The sequence below is a fragment of the Charadrius vociferus genome, unplaced genomic scaffold, assembly GCF_000708025.1.
Source record: "Charadrius vociferus isolate BGI_N301 unplaced genomic scaffold, ASM70802v2 scaffold69, whole genome shotgun sequence".
In the NCBI taxonomy this organism is placed as follows: Eukaryota; Metazoa; Chordata; class Aves; order Charadriiformes; family Charadriidae; genus Charadrius; species Charadrius vociferus.
The window spans coordinates 60,627-82,988 of record NW_009649937.1 but is presented as its reverse complement, the minus strand read 5'-3'; the positions used below and the strand labels follow the sequence as shown (position 1 = coordinate 82,988).

General features: G+C 40.3%; 1 protein-coding gene across 1 annotated transcript in view; it reads left to right on the top strand.

The window, feature by feature from the left end:
* Positions 1 to 22,362, top strand: part of DIP2A (DIP2 disco-interacting protein 2 homolog A (Drosophila)) — a 152,560-nt gene that overhangs the window by 114,808 nt on the left and 15,390 nt on the right. The window contains exons 19-30 of the mRNA XM_009891397.1: positions 9,771 to 9,907; positions 11,292 to 11,372; positions 11,569 to 11,696; positions 13,734 to 13,848; positions 15,013 to 15,214; positions 15,798 to 15,907; positions 16,046 to 16,126; positions 18,564 to 18,687; positions 19,512 to 19,633; positions 19,956 to 20,067; positions 20,273 to 20,382; positions 20,864 to 20,994. Coding sequence (XP_009889699.1) covers positions 9,771 to 9,907; positions 11,292 to 11,372; positions 11,569 to 11,696; positions 13,734 to 13,848; positions 15,013 to 15,214; positions 15,798 to 15,907; positions 16,046 to 16,126; positions 18,564 to 18,687; positions 19,512 to 19,633; positions 19,956 to 20,067; positions 20,273 to 20,382; positions 20,864 to 20,994 — 1,453 coding nt within the window. The remainder of the gene's footprint in view (positions 1 to 9,770; positions 9,908 to 11,291; positions 11,373 to 11,568; positions 11,697 to 13,733; positions 13,849 to 15,012; positions 15,215 to 15,797; positions 15,908 to 16,045; positions 16,127 to 18,563; positions 18,688 to 19,511; positions 19,634 to 19,955; positions 20,068 to 20,272; positions 20,383 to 20,863; positions 20,995 to 22,362) is intronic.

Here is a 22,362-nt window from a genome sequence, read left to right as displayed (position 1 = left end):
CAAGTGATAGGGAAGCAAATGAGGAGAGGATCTTTGACCCTCATGCTCACAGATGAGGAGGCAGTCATTTGGGATGTGAAGGCTGAAGGCTACAGTGACTGTGAGATAGTAGAGTTCAGGATCCTGAGAGAACAGAGCAGGACAAAAACAAGATCACAGCACTGCACTTCAGGAGAGCAGACTTGGACCTCTTCAGGTATCTGCCTGGTAGAGTCCCATGGGATAAGGCCCCAGAGGGAAGAGGGGCCCAAGAAAGCTGGTTAATGTTCAAGGATCACCTCCTCCAAGATCAAGAGCAGTACATCCCGAAGAGCTGGAATTTGGGCAAAAATGCCAGGAGTCCTGCATGGATAAACTAGGAGCTCCTGTCACAAATCATATGTAATAAGGAAGTATAAAGAAGGTGGAAGCAGGGGCAAGTAACCTGGAAGGAATACAGAGACACTGTCTGAGCATGCATGGATGGAAAGCCAAAGCCCTGCTGGAACTGAATCAGGGGAGGGGTGTTAAAGGCAACAAAAAGGACTTCTGTAAATACATAGGTGACAAAAGGAAGACCAGGGAAAGTGTGAGCCGACTGCTGAATGAGGTGGAGGATCCAGCAACAGAGGAAATGGAAAAGGCTGAGATACTTTTTGCCGCCTTCATGTCAGTCTTCACCATCCAGACTGACTTTCAGAAATCCCAGGCCTTGGAGACTTGGGGGGAAAGTCTGGAACAAAAAAGACATATCCTCTGTAGAAGAGATGAAGTGAAGGAATACTTTAACAAACAAAACATGCATAAGTTCATGGGCCCTGATGGGATTCACCCATGAGTGCTGAGGGAGCTGTTTGATGTCATTGTGAAGCCACTCTTAACAATCTTTCAATTACTGTGGTGACTGGGAGAAGTGCCTGAGGACTCAAGGAAAGCAAATGTCACTCCTGTCTTCAAGAAGGGCAAGAAGGAGAATCCAGGGAACTACAGGCTAGTCAGTCTCACCTCAGACCTTGGGAACGTGATGGAACAGCTAATTCTGGAAACAATTTTTTCAGGCACATGGAGGACAAGAAAGTCATTGGGAGTAGTCAGCATGGATTCATGCTGACAGAAGTCAGAAGTCATGCTTGACCAACCTGATTGCCTTCTACAATGAAGTGACTGGCTTGGTAGATGAGGGGAGAGCAGTGGATATTATCTACGTTGACTTGGGTCATGTTTTGGACACTGTCTTCTGTTAGATCCTCACAGAAAAGCTGATGAAGCATGGGCTGGATGAGCACATGGGGAGGTGGACTGAAAACTGGCTGAACAACCAGGCCCAGAGAGTGGTGACTGGTGGCACAAAGTCTAGGTGGAGGCCAGTAATTAGCTGTATAGCCCAGGGCTCAATACTAGCTCCAATTCCAGTTCAGCATCTTTGTTAATGATCTGGATGATGGGGCAGAGGGTATGCTCAGCAAGTTTGCTGATGACACAAAGCTGGAGGAACAGCTGATACACCAGTGGGTTGTGCTGTCATCCAGAGGGACCCTGGCAGGCTGAGGGAACGATCTGTCAGGAACCTTGTGAAGTTCAAGAAGGAGAAACGCTAAGTACTCCCTCCTGCATCAGGACATGCTGAGAGCCAACCGTCAGGAGAGCAGCTTTGCAGAAAGGGCCCTGGGATTCATGGTCGCCACCATGTTGTACGTGATGCAGCAAAGAAGGCTGCATTAGGAGGACTGTTGTCAGCTGGTCAAGGGAGGCAATTCTTCCCCTCTACTCAGCACTGGTGATGCCACAACCTGCAGTACTGTGTCTATTTCTGTCTATTTCTCCCCAGTACCAGAGAGAGATGGAGCTGCTGAAGGGTCACTAGGATGACTAAGAGCATCTCGGCATATAAGGAGAAGCTGAGAGAGCTGGTGCTGTTCAGCCTGGAAAACAGAAGGCTTTGTTGATGTTTGTACATCAACATGTACAAATATCAGATGGGATGTTACAGAGAAGACTGAGTCCGGCTGTTTTCAGTGGTGTCCCATGACAGCACAAGAGTGAATGGACACAAATGGAAACACATGAGCTTCCCTCCAAACAGAAGCTTTTTCCACTGTGAGGGTGACTGAGCACTGGCACAGGTTGCCCAGAGAGGTTGTAGAGTCTCCATCCTTGGAGATATTGAAAAGCTGCCTGGATGTAGTCCTGGGCAGCTGGCTCTAGGTGGCCCTGCTTGAGCTGAGGGGTTGGACCAGATGATCTCTGGAGGTCCCTTCCAACTTCAGCTATTCTGAGAGTCCCAGACTCTGGATATCCCACCAAACTGCCCCATCCTGGATTAACCTCAGTTTCTTAATGACATCTGTTTGCAACACTGTTCTTTTTAAAGTAGGTAGATATTGGCATTGTTCCTCAGCCTATTAAGTGGATTGTAGCAAGGAGACTTTGTCTCTTCCCTGTTGTTTTCTTTTGAGGCTAGGCTGCCAAGTCATGTATTTGTAGAGGAGAGCACTCTGAAGAAGATTAATAAAATTAGGGTGCCAAACCAGACGTAAGACTGAAAAATGGTTGGGATCTGTGTTCTGAAAGACCCCTTAGTGCCCTCTACTCCAGAAGTGAAGATTGCAACATTTAGGTTGGTAGTGTAACGCTCCCGGGAGATCTGTCTGAGGGTAATACTAGCTTCAGGCCCTGTCCTGACTTAGCCTGGGTGTGCTTGGAGAGGATGAGAGACAGATTTTTTTGGAATTCTATTTACCCCTTCAGGTTTACTGTGTAGTGACCACAGAACCCGATTCGTTCTGATCATACCCTTGGCACCTGTGGCTTTGCTATTCTTGGTCCCATTACGAATCTCATGACTTGCTGAGCTGTGGTTCCAAAGCCTGCCTCTCTGTAGAGCATTTACTCAAGGTAAAGATGAAGGGGAGAGCCATCTTGTGCTATTTCAGCAACCACCTCTTCTCTGTACATCAAGGTCCTCATTATGAGTAACGGGAGGCAGACATCTTTCCAGTCTGCTGATAAAAATTTCAGCGATGGTGTAGCAAGTGGCACTGATCTTGTTTCATTTTCTTCATTATTTCCAGAAGCACTTTGCAAACAACATGGTTTGTCGTTCAGTTATTCTTACTGAAATTAAATTCACATTCAGAGCTTCCTCTTCCTACCAATAAAAGACTGAGTAGAAGCTCTGTGCTTCATACCAAAAGAAAGGGAAAGGAGCCCTTCCTGTGGGGATTCATGTCCGACCTGCTCATTCTAACTGTACAAAATTGAACGTCTCTATTCTGACCTTCTAGGTAGATAGGCACAATATTCGAAGTCTTCTGCACAAGGGCTTTGTGGTCAGCAGGAGGGTTTTAGTATGTTCCTAGATATGTTCATAGAACTGTATGCATTCTGCAGATCCTGTTAGAGTTCAGTCTGCCAGGCACCCTCAGGCAGGTGGTACCTGGTTGGATCTGTGAAAAATCCTTGTGACCTCTTTGCTCTGACAGTTACCATTATATCACCATCTCTTTTCTGCTTATGATCCTTGAGCGTACTATAGCATCACGGATCTGAGTCAAGATAGGTGGGCCAGGTAATTTACAACGAAATAACTTCTGCTTCAACTTAACACTCTAAGAAGTAAGGTTGTAAATGCAGGCCAATGTCAATACAGCCATTGAGGATAATGACTATGCATTATTGTATGGCCTCAGTGTGAAAGCATGCTCAAGCGTCATGTGCAGGGGAAAAAAAAAAAAGAGGACAGTGACCTAATGTGACTTAATGGCTTCTGAATTGCTTCATCTGAATGTTCAAATTCAGACTGTTAAACTTATCTGCAAAGACCCAGATGATGGTTACCTGCAACCGGCTTCTGCATCTCAACAGAATGGTCATTTTTCCACTTCAGAGTAGAATACAGATGGCACGGACTACTACTGCTGTTTAATTTGGCTGTTCAGACTACTGATGTCCCCTTGAAACCCCATTGAAATTTAGCCATGCTCCCAATCCTCCACTATGAGTTAGTCATAGGAACATGGAGGGAACAAGTTTGCATGCTCTTCAGGTAGTCACAGATCCTTTGGTGAATCATCTGAGATTGAACTTGATGTTGGTCCAGTTTTTGAGAGCTCAAAAAAGAGGTATTTGATGCAGGATCAATTAAAATCTTTCTTTGGATCAATTTATCACATGGAGATCCTCCTGGTTTTGCTGTAGACTTGCTCTCTGGGCAGTGTGCTTGACTACACTAAGGCACAAAGCAACAATCTTCTGTAGTGCATTTGCTCAGTGGCAGGTTCAAGTCTGCTTTATGATGTTGGAAGAATTACCTGCGTGTTTGCAGGTAAGTAATCTCACCTTCCTCTTCTAAGTAAGTCACTAATGAAAAACATGTCCCTGTTCTTGTGAAATGCTTAATTGGATCTTTGACAAAACTCGTTCTCCTTTGTCAAATGCTCTAGAGCATTGTCTGGTAAATCTAATGGACCCTTCTGGTTTAGAATGCCATTGACAGACAATTGACAACACTACCAGGACTTTCACAGAAGTTGGGCAACTTAATTCATTAACTCTTTTAAAACTCTGATCAGCATTGGGCTATCAGTGTCTGGGGCAGATTAGCTTCAATTTGACCAAATGATAAAAATTCCATGTGTGAAGGTATATTTTAGCAGAAATTTCTCTGCATGTTCCTTAAGTCAGAACATATGCAATAGAGTTCTTTCTAGAGGGTAATCCAATGACTTTGTTCCCTGTGACTGTCTCTCAAAAAAACCCCAACTTGTTAAAATCTTTCAGAGTAGGAAGAAAGTAAAAAGGCTAGCAGTTATTTATAGATGTGTACCAAATGAAAAGAAATTAATGACTTAAGGAAATTAATGACTTTTTTTTCAAATGAGCTGCATGTACATTCTAACAGTGTGCCTTACCTTGTAAGATTTATGCTTTTTCCTGTGTAGTATTCATGGAGGATGTGCTCTGTCCATTCTTACTTGGTGTTTGGCATATAGGAGAGGACGTACCACCATTTCCTTTCCTGTTAGTTGTCTTCTTGAATTCCTCTGCTGACTGATGAGTCTTGCTATTTGTCTGGTTCTGGGGGTTTTTTATTTCCTTAGATTGCTGTGCTTTCACCACAGGCCTAATTTGAGTCGGATGCCATCCCTGAAGGCTTTGTTCCATCTTCTGATCCCCATTGAATATGTTTAATGTCTTGGAAGTGACCACGTGCCCTAGTCTTTCAAGCATTTTATGATATAAGAGCTCGCATTCCTGAATTTTGTTGGGTCAAACGTGCTCTGAAAGTAGTCTCCTAGCCAAGAACTAGTAGTCATGCTGAGACTTGTTCAGTGAAGTCAAATGGTTTTGATCTCATTACCCTTGAAGGTCCCTCGCTTACTTTATTTGGAAACCAGCTGGTTAAAAGGTCATGGATGAAGTGTCCACTTTTGTCTTCCTTTTGTGAGATCTTGCTATTAGTTCTGAGCCACTGAGCCCATCTGCTCAGTGGATATTATTCAGCAGACTCCTCAGCACCAGAATCATGTCTTATGTCACCGCTCTTTAACCTGTAGGCCCTTCTTGATGCCACATTCTCTTCAGCCTTGGCTGCTCACTTTCATTATCTACTCTGAATGCCAATCACAAGAGCCACCAGGGAAGTGCAAGCATCCACAAAGAAATCTTCCCATTAAAGATACCATGGGAATTCTTAAGAGAGAACTTAAATGCATTCCTGTGGAATCTTCTTGGCAGCTCCTGGAGGGATGCTGTTTTGCCTCACCTGTTGAGCACCTTGGCCTGTTTTGCATGGTTTCTGTCTGGGACTGACATTGCTCATAACAATCTTTAGTTCATTTTTTCAAATTGGACTGGTAAAGATGGTAGGGAGAGTACCAAACCTCTCTTCTTCTGCCTGTTTTGTGCCTCCAGCTTTCCCATCAACTGGGATGTGATTGCTGTGTCATCTGTCATCTTGGAAGCTTATTGTACCTTATGTTTGCACCTAGATATGGAAGCTCAAGAATCAAGTTTGCCTGTCTGCTACTTCTCAACTAAACGTTTCCATTCTTTTACAGGGATCCTTCTCGCGTTCTTTCTTTGACAAGAGAGTAACCCTCTCTAATCCAGAAAATCTATATCCCTATAGCTTTGAATTGTACAAAGCCTGGTTCGTAGAAAGAATGCTGCAGCAACTACATTCTTATACTTAAACAGAAAACTTTGGGTTGGGGCCAGATCTTAGGCTTCTGCAAGATGAACTTATGCATATACAGTTTAAACTTTTGGATTCTGACTGTAGTCAGTATCTTTCCCAGAAATTCAAGGAGAACAGTTCAGATTTCTCAAATGGCAGGATGCTTACTTTGCCTCCAGTCTACTGATGTCTTGGATGTTATTGTTTCCTCTGCCCATGTCTCAGCAAACATTTGCCCAGGTTCTGATAGTTATCATGACACATCTTTGCTGCAGAGGAATCTGGTTCCTTTATCTCAGTGCCTGATTTGTGAAAGGAGTTGTTACAGAACAACTTTGTGAAGCTTTCAGATTGTGAAGTGAGATAGCAGTACCTCATTCCCACTCAGTCCTTAGAATTTATTGTAGTTCCACTTGGCTTCAGTCTATCACATGATGGCACAACAGCCTGCCACTGCAAAACTTCTCTTGGAGATCTCTGGCAATGTGTACACTCATGATGAGATGTTTTTTTCCAGTTTAAATGCTGTGCTCTAGGTGCTTATGTGACCACCTTTAGAGTTTAGATTCTTGCTCATCCTTATCTAAGAAGTTGACTTGCTTTATGCCTGTTGCCCTTCCCAGAAGAACAGGGAAGGATTCAGGTCCTTGCATTGGACATCCCCATATGCTGTTTTCTTCAAAGACTATGTTTCTCTGGAAATGGTGCAAATTTGTTCCACAATGGTGGTAGAGGCATTTTATCCAAGCCTTTTAGAATTTTTCATAAGGCTTCATGCTTCTAGATCAGAAGTTACAAGTAAAGACTGTAGTGCAAGGAGGGCCCTCTTGTTTTTATTCTCATGGACCCAGGCCAGGAAGATTTGTTTGCTGCAAGAAGATCCTGGAATTCCCCTGTTGGCACATAGTGACAACCCAAATGGATATCAGTTGCATACGGATCCACTGTGAAACTGCAGAAGTGGAACAAAGGAGCACTTTCTAACACTCATCAGGCACCTTTGATAGTAACCTTCTGCTGTGCAAGCCCCTGACATTCTTCTTGCATTCATGCTGTGCTGGTCTTGAAACATCCAAAGCTGAATCCAGTCTTTGGTAGGGCATCAGTGCAGTCATTTGTTCGCACAGTAGGATTCTCATCCTCTGCCAGAAATCCCATGGCAGGGCTAACTGCTGAGAGTCACCATCTATAAGAATGTACATGTGGACTCATTTGAAGAAAGAAAACTTTCTTACCAGTAATCAGTGTTCTTTGTGATGTGTAGTCCACATGTACATTCCTGTCCCATCTGCTTTTCCCTTCTCTCTAATTCTTTTTCAGATGCAATGCTGTTAAGAGAGACTGAAATGGTGGTAGATGCACTCTCTTGTATGTCACACATGAAGCAGGAAAAGAAGGAGAAGCAAGAGTACAGGCTCTACAGATACTGCAAAAGGAAAACTTTGTTCCTGCTGTTAGAATTTACGTGTAGTCTACCTGTATCATACATTGGTTACTGGTAAGTTTTTTGTTTGGTTTTTTGGGTTTTGTTTTTTTTTTTACTTGATCAGGGTGATAGTATTGTCCTTGGGCTTCATGGATGGAGCATCATTTGGGGACCAATCTGTTGTTTTTTCCATGTTTGTGAATGACTTGAGGACTGTAGCATAGTTGCACTCTCTCCAGTTATTAACACTTCCCTCTCCATCATTGCTGAAATGTTGCAATACAGAGTTCTGAGATTAACACAAGTTATTTCCTGTGGTAATAAACTATTTATTCTGTTTCAATTTGTCACTAGGATGAAAGAAGGCCTTTTTTTTTCCAGTTTCTCCTCCTAAATTGCAGAATGCATTTTTTGCACAACTAACTAATCGTTCATACTGTATGATCTAATTCTAACCTTCCAGTTCATGCACATAATTTTCAGCAACTGAAACTGTTGTTCTAATTTGGACTTGGACCTGAACCAGTGTTTGAGTCATGTCTCCTTATTTGGTCACCAAAGGTTATCAATGTGTGATTCCAAACACTTTATTAATAAATGCTAGTTGTTCTGATAGATAATTTTTATGAAACCAAAATAATTTAGAGGTTGGTCTATTGGTAGCATGAATTATTTTCTGTCCTGTTGATGTAAGAACTGAAGACTTCTCTGAGATTAGAAAATGTACCTATGAACCTGTTCTGTCAGCAGAGTTCTTGGTCCATGCTTGCAGCAGAGCTGGCTTTATCATGTATTAGCGTTAAAGGAAATGTGCCACTTTCAATTGATGATTTCTCTTCATGCTAGTTGAACAGTGGTAAAAAGTAAAGGCTATCTGTATATCACTAAAGATTGGCTAAATTAGAAAACAATAATGCATTCCTTCATAATTGCTGTTGTAAGCCTTATCTGGGCTTGCCATCTGACCTATGTTCCATGGCCAACACATTCAAAAGATCCTGATAGAAATAAACCAACTAAATAAATCTCATATCTCTGGGGTCTTGTGGTTGTTTTGTTTTCTTTCATATAGCAGATGTGACCACAAGGTACTCTGATAATCTGAGTTGGAAGCAGATGCAATGGGAAAGGGCAGAACATTAATTTATGGCATAGTCCATGTTATTTTTTCAAAGGCCTTGTTTATTTTGTATTGACCCAGATAGTCATTTTGATTTCTTTGTTAGTCTCAAGTCTTAAGTGCTAAGCTAAACTTCCTTGCTTTATCATGCCTTCTCCCTCCATATCCTTTTTTCTTTCCCTTTGGGACTCAGAAAGTGAAATCCAGACCACTTAAGCAAGGGCTCTACTTAGCCAAAGAAACCTCTGAGAAAACAATGACTTCAGCAGTATAATATCACCAGTGAGTCAGTGTAATATTTGTTTTACAAGCATGTGTATCCTTGATTTAAAAATAAGAAAATCTCAGTGTAGGAAGACTTCTGAGATTTCAGAAGAAAATCAGTAAGGATAATAGCCACAGGACCTTTATGAAATGCAGGCCTTTTAATGAGTTGAAGGTCATTAAACTGAAGATAGAGAAGAGATAACATTTAGTCACAGGAGTAAGTTCAGTAAGTCTGTCAGATGAGTTGTCTGTGGTCTCCAAATAATAGTTGCAGAATGGCCTGCTTTAAATGAAGATGGGTCAAAAGGAAGAAAAATCATTAACCTGCAAGTGAGAGAATAAAATAGCCTAGTTTTCTCTCCTTTTCTAATGTGTTTCTCACATAACTTAAGAGGTGATACTATGAATACCAAGGTGTGCAATAAATAAAAGAAACAGTACGTCTGTAATGGGTATCTTCTTGTTTTTCATCTTTACTCTCTTATATGCTTGTACTTGATCAAACCATCTGCCTTGATGTTGAAAAGCAATTGCTACAGTTTTGGATTCTGTTGCAGCTGATGTGTAGGCTGTGAAGCACTGTAAGAAAAAAAAACTTAGCATTTGTGAACTTGCATCTTTAATCTTGAGAACACATGACACAGGCTATCAAGAAGAGAGCTCTCTTGCATGCTGCTTTTGCTGTAGCTGATAGATAATGGGTATTAAAATCTTTATCTGCCTGTCAGTGGCAAAGCAACTTCGTGACAGCTGCTGAAGCATACCAATGCTGTGATTTTGTGTTCTTCCTTTCCTTTTAGCAAATGTGTGTGTTGTGAAGGTGGATGGGATTCCCTATCTGTGCAAAGCTGATGAGGTTGGAGAAATATGTGTGAATTCAGAAGCAACTGGGATGGCATATTTCGGCCTCCTCGGAATCACCAAGAGTGTGTTTGAGGTTTGTATCTCTTTGTAATGTAAAGTTTCATTGTCACATTTCTGTTATTTCTTCTTGCAAATAAACTTCTTTGTTCCTTAAACTTCGCTTCATTCTCAATCAGAACTCAAAATTCTGTCCCTTATAACCAAAAATACAAAGTACCATCAGCAGTCAATCAGCTGCCTGTATAGTCTGCAATCCAGTGTTGTGCCTATGTTAGCATTAAATTCATCTTAGTTTGGATTAACACAGCAGTCTAATGTAAAGTTATCTGAAGACATTTCAAGTTTATGGGTGCACAGCTTGAGACAAAGAGTTAGAAGTTAGTCTGGTATTTCTGAGCTTCTTCATACAATCAAAATGCATTTGTTAGAATATAATAAATTATTTAGAAAAGTTTCCTTTATGTATTGCAAACAGTATGTGCTTTTCAAAATGAACTTCAGTGTTGATTTGCTGTAATGCTTAGAACACTAAACAGTTTCCTGCTGGATATATGAAATTATGTTCCTAGATATATGGTAGAAGAGTAAGGAAGATGGCATAACAGCCATAAACCTTGAAGCTTGTCAAAGTAAAGCAAAAGTGATCTTTCTGCCCAGATTTTTCCTTGCAGAGTTATCCCAATTTCATGTTTTCCCTTTTCTGGCAAGGAAGGAGTGAAAGTCCTTTGGGAGTCACACACAGAGTAGCATTACAGTGGGCGGCAGTTTGAAGACTCAGCTGAATTATGGATTTCTACCAGAGATATGAAAAAAATGATGAGCATAGTCTTCTCTTTCAAAAAAAGCTCTGTCAGCTTGCAAAGCCTCAACGCTTTAAACAGCTTAGCTTTCAGTAGCGTCCTTAGCTAGTGAGACAGCCAGCGAGAAACCTGATGTAATGGAAGAGTTGGGGGGTGGTGGAAAGGCAAGGAAACCACCTGAGTAGATGAGAGGAACTTGTTGATGAGCTTAATGCTTTTGCTCTGGTTCTCTGTTGTAGGCAGTCCCGTAATTGCAGCAAACTTAATTTTCTCCAAGTTCTGATAGCGTAGCATTTGTTGCAATTGAGGTGATATGCCTGGGTACGTATCTCATCAGGGATGTTAATAGTAGCAGCAGAAAGGCTTTCTGATTAAGTGCTGTATGAGTGCATACTATAAATCCTGATTTAAAAAGCAGTGTGAAATCTTGTTGTGAAGGCTAAGTAGCTGAGAAAAAGATAAGAAAGAAGGCTACCACAGAGTTAAGAATCAATGTGTTCTTCATTATTCAAAAAAATGTTCATAGTTGACATGATAGTAACTGTTGTCATCAGGTAATTTTTCAACTAAGCATAGACCTGCAATGAAACAGAGGCATATTATCTTCATTTTTCTTATCAGTACTGTGAGTGTCTGAGAACTTATGTGTTCTTTCAGGCCATTCCAGTGACGGCAACTGGCATACCTGTTTCAGACCAGCCCTTTACGAGAACAGGATTGCTTGGCTTTGTGGGTCCTGTAAGTGTGAATGAGCCCTCTGGGGCCCTGCTTTGTCCTGACTCCCAACACTAAGTGATGCCCCTGAATTCGGCAGAATTCTTTCAGGGTGGTGAACTCACACAGATCTTAAGAGTATTGTTTGCTTTAGTCAGGCATGTATCACTGGGAGTCTGGAGGTTTTGCCCCTCTATTTGTAATCCTGTCTTCTTTTCAGGACTATTTGGTGTTTGTGGTAGGAAAATTGGATGGCCTAATGACAGTTAGTGGCCGCAGGCACAATGCGGATGATGTCGTAGCCACCGCATTGGCAGTTGAACCCATGAAGTTTGTCTATCGGGGGAGGTGAGTATATTAAAAACTTCACCACTGCTGGTTGGACTTTGTTGCTCCTTTTTTTCACCTGCAAACAATCAACAAGTAACACAGCATACAAGAGCTCTGCATGTGAATTTTTACATATGTTTTTCATAGGAAAGGTGGCACTAAGTTGTGATATGCCAGATAAGAATTTGGCTGTCCCTGCTAACTTGGAAGACAAATATTGACGCCATGCTTCATGCATAATAGATTTAAAATTACTTTTGTATAGTATAAACATAGCTCCTTAAGTGTCTGTTTAAAACTTCTTTCAAAGCTTCTCTTAAGACAGTAAAATGAATCTTGTATGCCAAATGTAAAACACAACTCCCCTTTGTCCACCTGAGCCTTTCATGCAAAGTGGTCTAGGGAAGGACTTTGCAGCATGTTCTAAAGAACAAACTAGGAGTGTTGAGGCTGCTGAAGGAACTTCAAAAATAGTGTGTGTTTTATCACCAACCTTACTGCTCTTCAGTGGTCAACAGCTCAATGTTTAGATGGCAATTGATGACAAGTGGTGTCCCTCAGGTGTCCATATTGGCACCAGTGCTGTTTAGTATCTTTAATATCTTCAGTGACATAGACAGTAGGATTGAGTGCACCCTCCACAAGTTTGCAGATGATACCAAGCTGAGTGGTGTGGTTGACATGCCTGAGGGATGGGATGCCATCCAGAGGTACTTGGACAAGCTCGAGAAGTGGGCTTGTGTGAACCTTATGAGGTTCAACAAGGTCGAGTGCAAGGTCCTGCAGCTGGGTTGGGACAACACCTGGTATCAATACAGGCTGGGGGGTGAAGGGAGCAGCCCTGAGGAGAAGGACTTGGTGGATGAAAAACTGGACATGAGCCAGGCCAGCAATGTGCACTCACAGCCCAGAAGGCCAACCGTATCCTGGGCTGCATCAAAATAAGCATGCATGGCTAGCAGGTCGAGGGAAGTGATTCTGCCCCTCTACTCAACTCTCATGAGACCCCACCTGGTGTACTGTGTCCAGCTCTGGAGCCCTGAGCACAGGAAGACATGGACCTGTTGGAGCAAGTCCAGAGAAGGGCCACAAAGATGATCAGAGGGATGGAGTACCTGTCCTATGAAGACAGGCTGTGAGAGAGTTGGGGTTGTTCAGCCTGGAGAAGAGAATGCTCTGGGGAGACCTTATTGTGGCCTTCCAGTACTTAAAGGGGGCTTACAGGAAAGATGGAATAAAGACTTTTTAGTAGGGCCTGTTGAGACTGGACAAGGGAAAAACATTTTAAATTAAAAGAAGGTAGATTCAGACTAGATACAAGGAAGAAATTTTTTATGAAAACACTGGAACGGGTTGCCCAGAGAGGTTGTAGATGCCCCATCCCTGGAAGCATTCAAGGTCAGGCTGGACAGGGCTCTGAGCAACCTGATCTAGTTGAAGATGTCCCTGCTTATTGTACGGGGGGTGGACTACATGTTCTTTAAACGGCCCTTCCAACCCATACCATTCTATGATTCTGTGAAAGTCAAGCTTACCTCATTTTTGCATCACTTGTGCAATTCACATATAAAAATAATGGCATATACCTGGTTGAGGCATTATTAATATTTTGTCCTAGAAGATCTAAGCCGAAAATTAATTTAATTCACGAGGGGGAGTAAGTATTTTTTAGTGCGAGCATTGATAGACAGGCTGGTCAGTAATTTGGCATAGTTGCCTTTCAGGAGGGACATCATAGGTAGGCGCAACAGTTTTAGCGTGCATGATGGAGTTTTATAGGCAACGTTTGCACAGCCCCTGCACGTATGGAACCTGCCTGTGCTAAACACATGCTACATTGGTGACTGCAAATTCATTTGACCCCTTACAGAAATAAATTTCAATAATAAACCTACATTTGTTTTAAATTTGTCTGTGATTTTGTGATGATCTGGCATGAATAATGCTTGTGTGTTGAAACAGTACCATTGAAGGTTGCAGTTGTTACATTAGAATAAACCATGCTATGTTCATCATACGTTGCATCCTATCATTCTTCTGTCCTTTGCGTTTTAGGATAGCAGTGTTTTCTGTGACCGTTTTGCATGATGATCGAATAGTGCTTGTGGCAGAGCAGCGCCCTGATGCATCAGAGGAGGATAGTTTTCAGTGGATGAGCAGGGTTCTACAGGTAGTCAGTCTGTCCTTTCTCTCTTTCCAGATGAATAAGGCTGATGTATGAAATGAGAATCTTAAAGCATCTTTTTCTCTATAAGAAAAACCTAGCAGTGTAACTACAGAGAGTTGTAATAAGTTGACTTCTGAATGTATTTCAGGGTTTGATAGTTAACCAAATTTTGTAAAAAGTAAGGATTTCTTTAAGAACGTTTTTTAACTTCATACTACTAGGATTTGTAAAGGCCTAAGGATGATAGTTTTTGTTTGTTTTAATCCTACACATCTCTTCTGATTTCATACTGGCTGAGAAGTTAAGTCTGAAAATGTTTAAGGGTATACTTAGTGACAAGTGTCAAAACACACCCTGAAATCTTTTTACGTCACTAACATCCTTATTCTAGATCTCCAACAGTAAGCATTAAAAACTTTTTCCTTGATTACGTCATTGTGTTTCTGTGGGAGACCAGGAGGGAGGGGAATTCTGATAGATTTGCATTTGAGGATTTCGGAGTTAATCAGTCAGTTCTAAGGAAGTAAAAAGTGAGAGGGCAATTATGGAAGATGACTCTGGTGAAGGGACAACTGAAGGGAAGACTAGAGAGAATGACTTAAGGGAAGATGCCTCTTAAGAGTAAGGCAGTTGTGCACTAATGGTTTCTGTCTAATTTCAGCTTTGGTTGGGTTTTTTTGAGGGAATACCTGGTAATAGAAAGGCTGTTTTTCATTGGAGGAAATATTTTTATTTCGCTTTTTAGAAGTGTCATAGCTAAAATAGCCATGTTTTAGGCAGCAAGGTGTTTCCCTCTCTATTTTTGTGGGTTTATGTTCTACTGAGCTTTTGTGATTGTGCCATATGTGCAAAATTTGCTGTGGTATAATTTTGGCTTTTTAAAATCTCTGCACTTTTTGCCCAGTTTTAAGAGACTTTCCTAATCCCTGATGTGCAGGTGGCATCCCCTTGATAGAGTGCACAAGCAAAGTCCTGGGTCTGCTCCTGCTCCCATTGAAGTCATGGCACAACTTCTATGAGTTCAGTGAGTGCAGAATTGGACCCTTTATTTGCAAATTGTGTGCAAGTAAAACTTTTATTAATATTATTAAATGACTCGAATTCAAATTCTTGCTGTAGCTACTTCCCAGTTGATAACATGGAATATATTTTGTTCTTTCTATAAAGGCAATTGATAGCATTCACCAAGTGGGCATCTACTGTCTTGCCTTGGTGCCAGCCAACACTTTGCCAAAGGCTCCACTTGGAGGAATTCATATTTCAGAAACCAAGCAGCGCTTTTTAGAGGGTGCTCTGCACCCTTGTAATGTCTTGATGTGTCCTCATACTTGTGTTACTAACCTGCCGAAGCCTCGACAGAAACAACCAGGTGAGTAAACCAGAATGTGTTCCTTAGTTCTGTGTGTCTGTATCTGAGGGTATGCGTGGTGTATGATCCAGAAGCAACGTGACAGCTCAGGGCTGTGCACATTGGATGGCTTTAAGCTGCGTAACTTTGCAGAGCTAGTGATGTTGTCAGAGCAGCCTGGAGCTCAGTGAGGGCATTATGATCTGCCTCGAGTCCCAGGTAAAAGCAAGGACATACAACATGTAGCTACAGAAGCATGAAATTGGCACATTATAAATTGTTCCTGTACTGACCATCTTGCAAAGGATGGTCCTCAGACATCCTGTAACTCTTGTAAAAAAAACTGAAGTACAGACAGACCTCAATTTGCTGGATCTGTAATAGACTCATTTTTTTTAAATGTATCGTGCTGATAAAGGACTGATTTTTAGTGTACCATGCTATCCTCTTCTCTCTTTTTCTATGCAATATGAAAGTTTTAGCTTTTCATCTTTTCAGATCTATGTTACATATGGCATTTAGAGTAATCTACAGGCTGAATTACAGATTATTACATGTTCCTTACATTATTTTTCCTTATCTTGCACTGTTTTTCAAAATGCAGATGTTGGTCCTGCTTCAATGATAGTAGGAAACCTTGTTGCTGGAAAGAGAATTGCACAAGCCTCAGGGAGAGATGTTACGCAGTTGGAGGATAATGACCAGGCAAGAAAGGTAACACTGATATCCTGGTATTGTTAAATATTTGAATTGACTTATTAAAAATGAGAGAAGACCAGTTACAGTATTCTGCTGAAACTAAGCATGGTGCATTTCGAGTGGATCTGAGTGTCTCCTTTTTTTCTGTTTCAGTTCCTGTATTTAGCAGATGTTCTTCAGTGGCGAGCTCAGACAACTCCAGACCATCCCCTCTTTCTTTTGTTGAATTCCAAGGTGAGTTGCACTTTAGGTTGTACATGGAGATTACAATCAGTAAAAGACTGATTGGATTCTAAGAAAATTCCAGCTAGAAATCTTTTCCTAAAATGCTTCGGGTTATTTTGATGAAGCAGACAAAAGTTGCTAGTTAGAAAGCAGTATAACTTTACCACATCTGGAATTTTATTCCATGTCTTTTATTCCACATCTGGAATATCAGTATGCATTCTGCCTAGCTTAAAACATTGCAGTAATTACATTTCCTGCTGGGAGACTACTTTTGTCTTATTAGTGGAAGATTCTGTCTTCATCCCTGAGCACAAGGGTAAGTGGAAGTCAGAGCTGGAGGATTTTTTAATTAGAAGATCTAGAGACTAAGTAGAGAATCCTTGGGACAGTTTTGGGGTCATATTTTCCAGGACCACTGCACACCTTTCAGGAGGCACTGATGCATTGCCATCAGCTAGGCTCTGTCCCCAGAAAGGATGGCACTTACAGTCACTCAAACATGAACAAGTAAAAGCTTCAGTTTTGGAGTACAGACTCGATGTACGTATAGATTCTATATACTTATTTTATTCAAGGGCTGTCTGAGCCCTTATGACATATGACAAAGCAACGGTCATGTTTCTCAGCAAATACATCATTTTTGCTCGTAGCTGCTCTGCTCTGCATGTGAAAGTCAGTAGTTTTGTAGCATGCACATGCCCTGTGTATCCAACACTTCATAAAGGGGTGTGAAAAACATGCACTTTTGTATGTTCCTCCATACTGCAGCCTCTCTGGGCTTGAGAAGCACTACTACTGTGCATATTTCAGAGATCTCGAATAGTTTAGCTTCTTCTACTGCTGTTCTGGCTCTTTTATTCCCCTCCTTTCTTTCCAGGAGGCAAAGCTGCTGAATTTTTGTTTGAGCCTGTACTCAGTAACTACCCTTCCAGTGACAGTAACAGCCCAGTGCCAAATTGTGTCATCCCTGTGCTGTGCTGTACTGCAGACATGTGAGATAGGGAACATGCTTTCAGAAGGTCCAGCAGCAGTCCTTGGGAAGTGAAGGATTTGCCGTTGTGGGTCTCATTCACACAGGCAAAATGGTTTAGGACATGGTTCAAAGTTCTGAATTTTCTCATGAAACTCTGCTTTAGCAGAAGAAACTGCTTCAGTATGGTTATTGTTAAAAGCCACAGAACTGGTTTATTTTTCTATGAGAGTAAAGAGTCTTTTGAGGGAAGTTTTCTAGCATGAAGAAGCCCCTTTCTGGGTCACTTTGTTCAGGCAACTTTTACCTCTCACAAGGAGACTGCAAAAAGAAAACAAAGTTTAGGCACAAAAAAATTATCTGTTGGTGAACACGTCTTAAATAGCTGGGGACTAATAAGCTACAATGCTAAACATTAATGTGTTCAGAGCTGTCCATGAGAAACCCATTAGTTTTACACCTTCTCATGTCAATATTCTTCTCCCAAGTCTTGGAGCTGCTACTGTTCCTATATCAATAATACACTGTATCTACTGTTCTTATTTTGCATGACCGCTCCCAGGCTTTAAGAAGGTTCCTTAGTAAAACTGAGCAGCATGCCAGTGCCATCCTGCTCAAACTGGGCCTTGGATCAGGCAGCTGTGCACTTGGGTTGATGATTACATGTGGCAACTTGAAACTGAATACTTGTATAGCAAACATTTGTTGTGATAATCCTTATCTGTATAATGGGATGCTTGATTCAGTTTCTGACTGTTTCTCTCTGAGGTGGTTGTCCCAGCAGTTTTTCTTGAAGGATGTTTTCTGTCTTCACATCAAAAACTGGACTAAGCCTCTTGGAGTCCCCATGACTTTGCGACTGCCTAAGCAATCCAAAGATAACAGCTGCTTTTATGTGAAGACTTTCCAGATGCGTAGTTGTGGGAAATACACTTTCTACAAGATGGACAGTAGATGCATTAAAGCAGAAGTGACAGTGCATACCAACCACAGTTCAGGTTGCCTCTATGACCCTTTAAAAGAATATCTGTACCAAAGACATCATCAGAGTTCCCTTTGCTCTTTTAAGACTGCTGATTGCAAAAGCATCTAGAGGTTTGGCTGTGCATTGTAGGGTAAAGCTGATGCAGTGCTTGACTTGTTGCTAAAACAGTTGTGTTACTACTATTACTACTGTGTTTTCTCCTTTGGACTGTGAAATTTCAAATATTTGTAAGGTACCCTTTTTGTGGTATCAAATACATATAGAAGCTGCTTCACTGTCTGATGTTCAAAATAATACATATAAAATTCTCTAGCATTTTAAAAGTTCATAGTACCAGCAGCATGGTTTCCAAAACACCAAGACAGAATCTCTAGAAGTGTTTGCCATATTGTTAAAATAAGGACAATTGAAATATTTCATCTGCAGCATGTATTTTATTCAGTTTCAAACTGTTCTCCACAACATGATGTTGCTTCTGTTATGTGCAGGGCGCTGTAGCTAGCACTGCCTCCTGCATACAGTTGCACAAGAGAGCAGAGAGGGTGGCAGTTGCACTGATGGAGAAAGGACGACTGAACGTTGGTGACCACGTGGCCCTGGTTTATCCTCCAGGTAAGGCAATACAGTCAGCAAAAATCAGTGTCAGACATCACAAGAAAATAAATAACTCTTGCCAAGATAGAGCATTCAAACATCCGTTTAATATAGTGGTATATGGCGGTGACTTACTATTTCAAGGAATAGACTTCCTTTTGGTCGTTTTATTATTGAGTCACTTCTCCAAGTGGCAACCTACATTTACCAAACTTTTCATTTAACTGCTCCTGATGTCTGGGCAGTTATACAAGAGTAGTTTGATTTAAACCACATGAAAGATTCTCATTTTTCAACCTCGGAGAATGGAATAAAACTGCATATGTATCCATTGAAAGCTAGATGAGGGATGTCAGTGTATGAACACCCTTGCTTTCCTGAATGGCTGTCTCTAGAAGCGAAGTCTGGACCACAGACTTGCATTACTAGTATATATTTACAAGCGTACCTCAGGAAAAAGGTATTACCTCATAAAAGTAGGATGACTGCCTAGTTCAGAGTGATAATTGTGAAAAACGAATATAGGCTTTTTAAAAGAATCTGAGTTGTCATTTTCATAACCTACAATACCTTATTTTGTTATTTTTGTTATTTTATGCTATGTGTCCATGAAAATATTAAAAGTTTGCAGGTTTGAATAATTTTTGCCAACTCTCAAATGCAAAATATTTTAACCTTACGGAATTGGGCATGGCCAAGAACAGACTGTTGATTTGAAGAGACCTTTGTGATATATCCTTATATCTTAATAAAATAAATCAGTGTGTATTTTTATTTTGGTGAAAGAGTTTGACTTTTTGTTCTGATAATTATGGCTTTAATTTTACCAATATTCTTTACAGGAGTAGAGCTGATAGCAACTTTCTATGGCTGTTTATATGCTGGCTGTATACCTGTCACTGTTCGCCCACCTCATCCACAGAATCTTGGTACCACTCTGCCCACTGTCAAAATGATTGTAGAGGTATGTGTAAGAAAGACATTCCTCTCCTAATGCTTTTGGTGGGTGTAGGATGGTTCATAGAGCCTGATAAATTGCTTTTCCAGAGTCAATGTAAAATAAATGAAGAAAAGAAAATAGTCAGTATGCTGTAGCTGAGTCAATAAATACCTTTTCAGAAACTCATTTTAAAAGTTCTTTCTACTTTTGTAATTTATTTTGCTTTGTTTCCAATGTTTTTCTTCATCTGTTCAGCTTCCTGGTTATCTCATCTGGGTGGACATGAAATCACTTGAGCATTCATTCACTAGTTTTATAAATGTTTTTAACGCTGTGTCTTTTACAGGTCAGTAAGTCTGCATGTATACTGACAACGCAAGCAATAATGAAACTGCTGAAGTCCAAGGAAGCTGCAACAGCTGTAGATATTAAAACATGGCCCACTATTTTGGATACAGGTACAGAATGTTTGCCCACTAGCCAAAACTTAGTTTGAAGACGTATTTATTTTGTTATACCATAACTGCCTAATAGAATGGGTGCATTGCATTGAAGTAGCTGTCCAGAAATTTAGAAAGCGTCTGCTAAAGATGCGTTTTTGTCCTGTGCTCTTTTGCCAAAATAATAATATGGTATTCTTCTCTTTTTATGTATTTTAAATAGATGATATGCCTAAAAAGAAGCTGGCTACTATTTTCAGACCTACATCTCCAGATATGTTGGCATACTTGGACTTCAGTGTGTCTACTACTGGTATATTAGCAGGAGTAAAGGTAGAGTAACAAGATAGAGATTGTTATACTTTGTATATATAGACATATTCTGCATTCATTCCTCCTGCCAGAGAAGAAATAGAAAAATGTAAGTGAACAACCTTGGTGTTCAGAAAGCTTATTTTTAAATTTGAATGACTTCAAAATTTCTTGATGTGCATTCTGGAAGCATTCAGTATTACTGGCTCTATGTGAGCCACATGTTTGTCATAAAGTTCATGAGTGTTTTCTTCTGTAATTTATCATAGAGATGTCAGGTGTCATTTGTCATCATTCAATGTCATGACAGATGTCATTTGCCAATGGCATGAAAAGTACCTGAAATTTTGGGCTCGCATCCCTTTCCAATTTTAAAGGTGCTTAAAAAAACACAAACCACTACATGTTGCTACGTCTTCTAAAATAAACGTTTCTATCAGTTATTTCCTGTGATACCCACGTTTTAAAAAGGTCCCTGAGAGTGCCTGTTTTCCTCTTACAGATGTCACATGCAGCTACAAGTGCCTTATGTCGCTCTATAAAGCTACAGTGTGAGCTGTACCCTTCACGTCAGATTGCCATCTGCCTTGACCCTTACTGTGGCTTGGGATTTGCACTGTGGTGCTTGTGCAGGTATGTCATTTGAGTCTTAGTCTTTCTCATGTGTTCCCAGCCTTCTCTAAAATCCAAGGGAACAGTAGTGGATGAAACTGTCAGAGAAACACAAATTAATCTTTTTATATATATTTCATAAAATACCTTTTGTGGTAACAAAAATTATCAAGTTAGTTAGTTACTTGAGTACCTTGGGTTTTGGAAGTGGAATTAATTAGATACCAAATCCAAGAAAAAAAAAAAAAAGGCTTCACTATTTCACATTGATTAAATAAATCCTTTCAAAGACCTTTGAGATTAAACCGTATCTTTTTACAAGGCCCTTAAGGTGTTGACTGCAAGATTGGTATGCACTAAAAGATATTGCTAAAAGAAGCAATTAAATGTTTCTTAAAATACATGAGACCTGAATTGATTCAGTCAGATAACTACTATAATGCTGCACATTTTGCAAAGCTGCAGAACTTTCCTCTTTTTTGCCTTTTAAAACAAACACTCAATAGTAGTTTAGATATTTCATTTAAAAAAATGCAGAAACTGAATATGAAAGGTTATTTTGTAAACAAATAAAGTTAATTTTACTGTAGTTAGACTTTACCTTCCCTCTGCCATTTCCCAAACTGGAAAGAAAGTGTACTGAAGGAAAGCAAAAAATCTAACTTTGGTAACATCTGTTGATTTATATCATCAATAAAGTGAGGCGGGGTGGAGGGAGAAGAAATCTCAGTGATGGAAGAATTAAAATCTAAATGGATTTTTAAAAAATATTTTTAGGGAAGGGAACTACATGTGTCATGCTTTCTATACAAGAGTTAATATAAGGTGGCTTTGTTTCATCTGAGTTGCAGCTTTGTTTTAGTGTGAAAAACTGTTTTATTATGGAATTTTTTTTTTCTCTTGTAGTATGTTTAAAAAGAAAACAAAACCCCCTCATCATATTTCCCCCTACAAAACCACATCACCTCTAGTTAGGAGAGATGGCAAGCGTGTCAAGATACCTGTTGAAAGTAATTAGAGATGCTGTTATTTTTTTCAAAATGCATTGGTTTATCTGAGCCTGGTTTTACAGAGGCTGATTTTGTTGACAGTAACTGATCTAAAAAACATTTGGCAATTTAAGACTGTATGGTCATGGCATTTACTGTCTTGAAATGAATATATAATATTAAAAAAAAAATTAAAAGGTGTGACTCTGAATTTGACTTTCTGTCCACTCATGTTAACTATTTCACATCAACACTATTTAAAAACTGATATCCATATGGCAAAGATCAGAAAATTGCACTAAAAACTTGAATGGTGCAATATAGGTGTTAAAGACTCATTTCACTCAAAGAAAAACCTAGAATGACTCACAAAAATAAGCTCAATTACCAATTATAATCT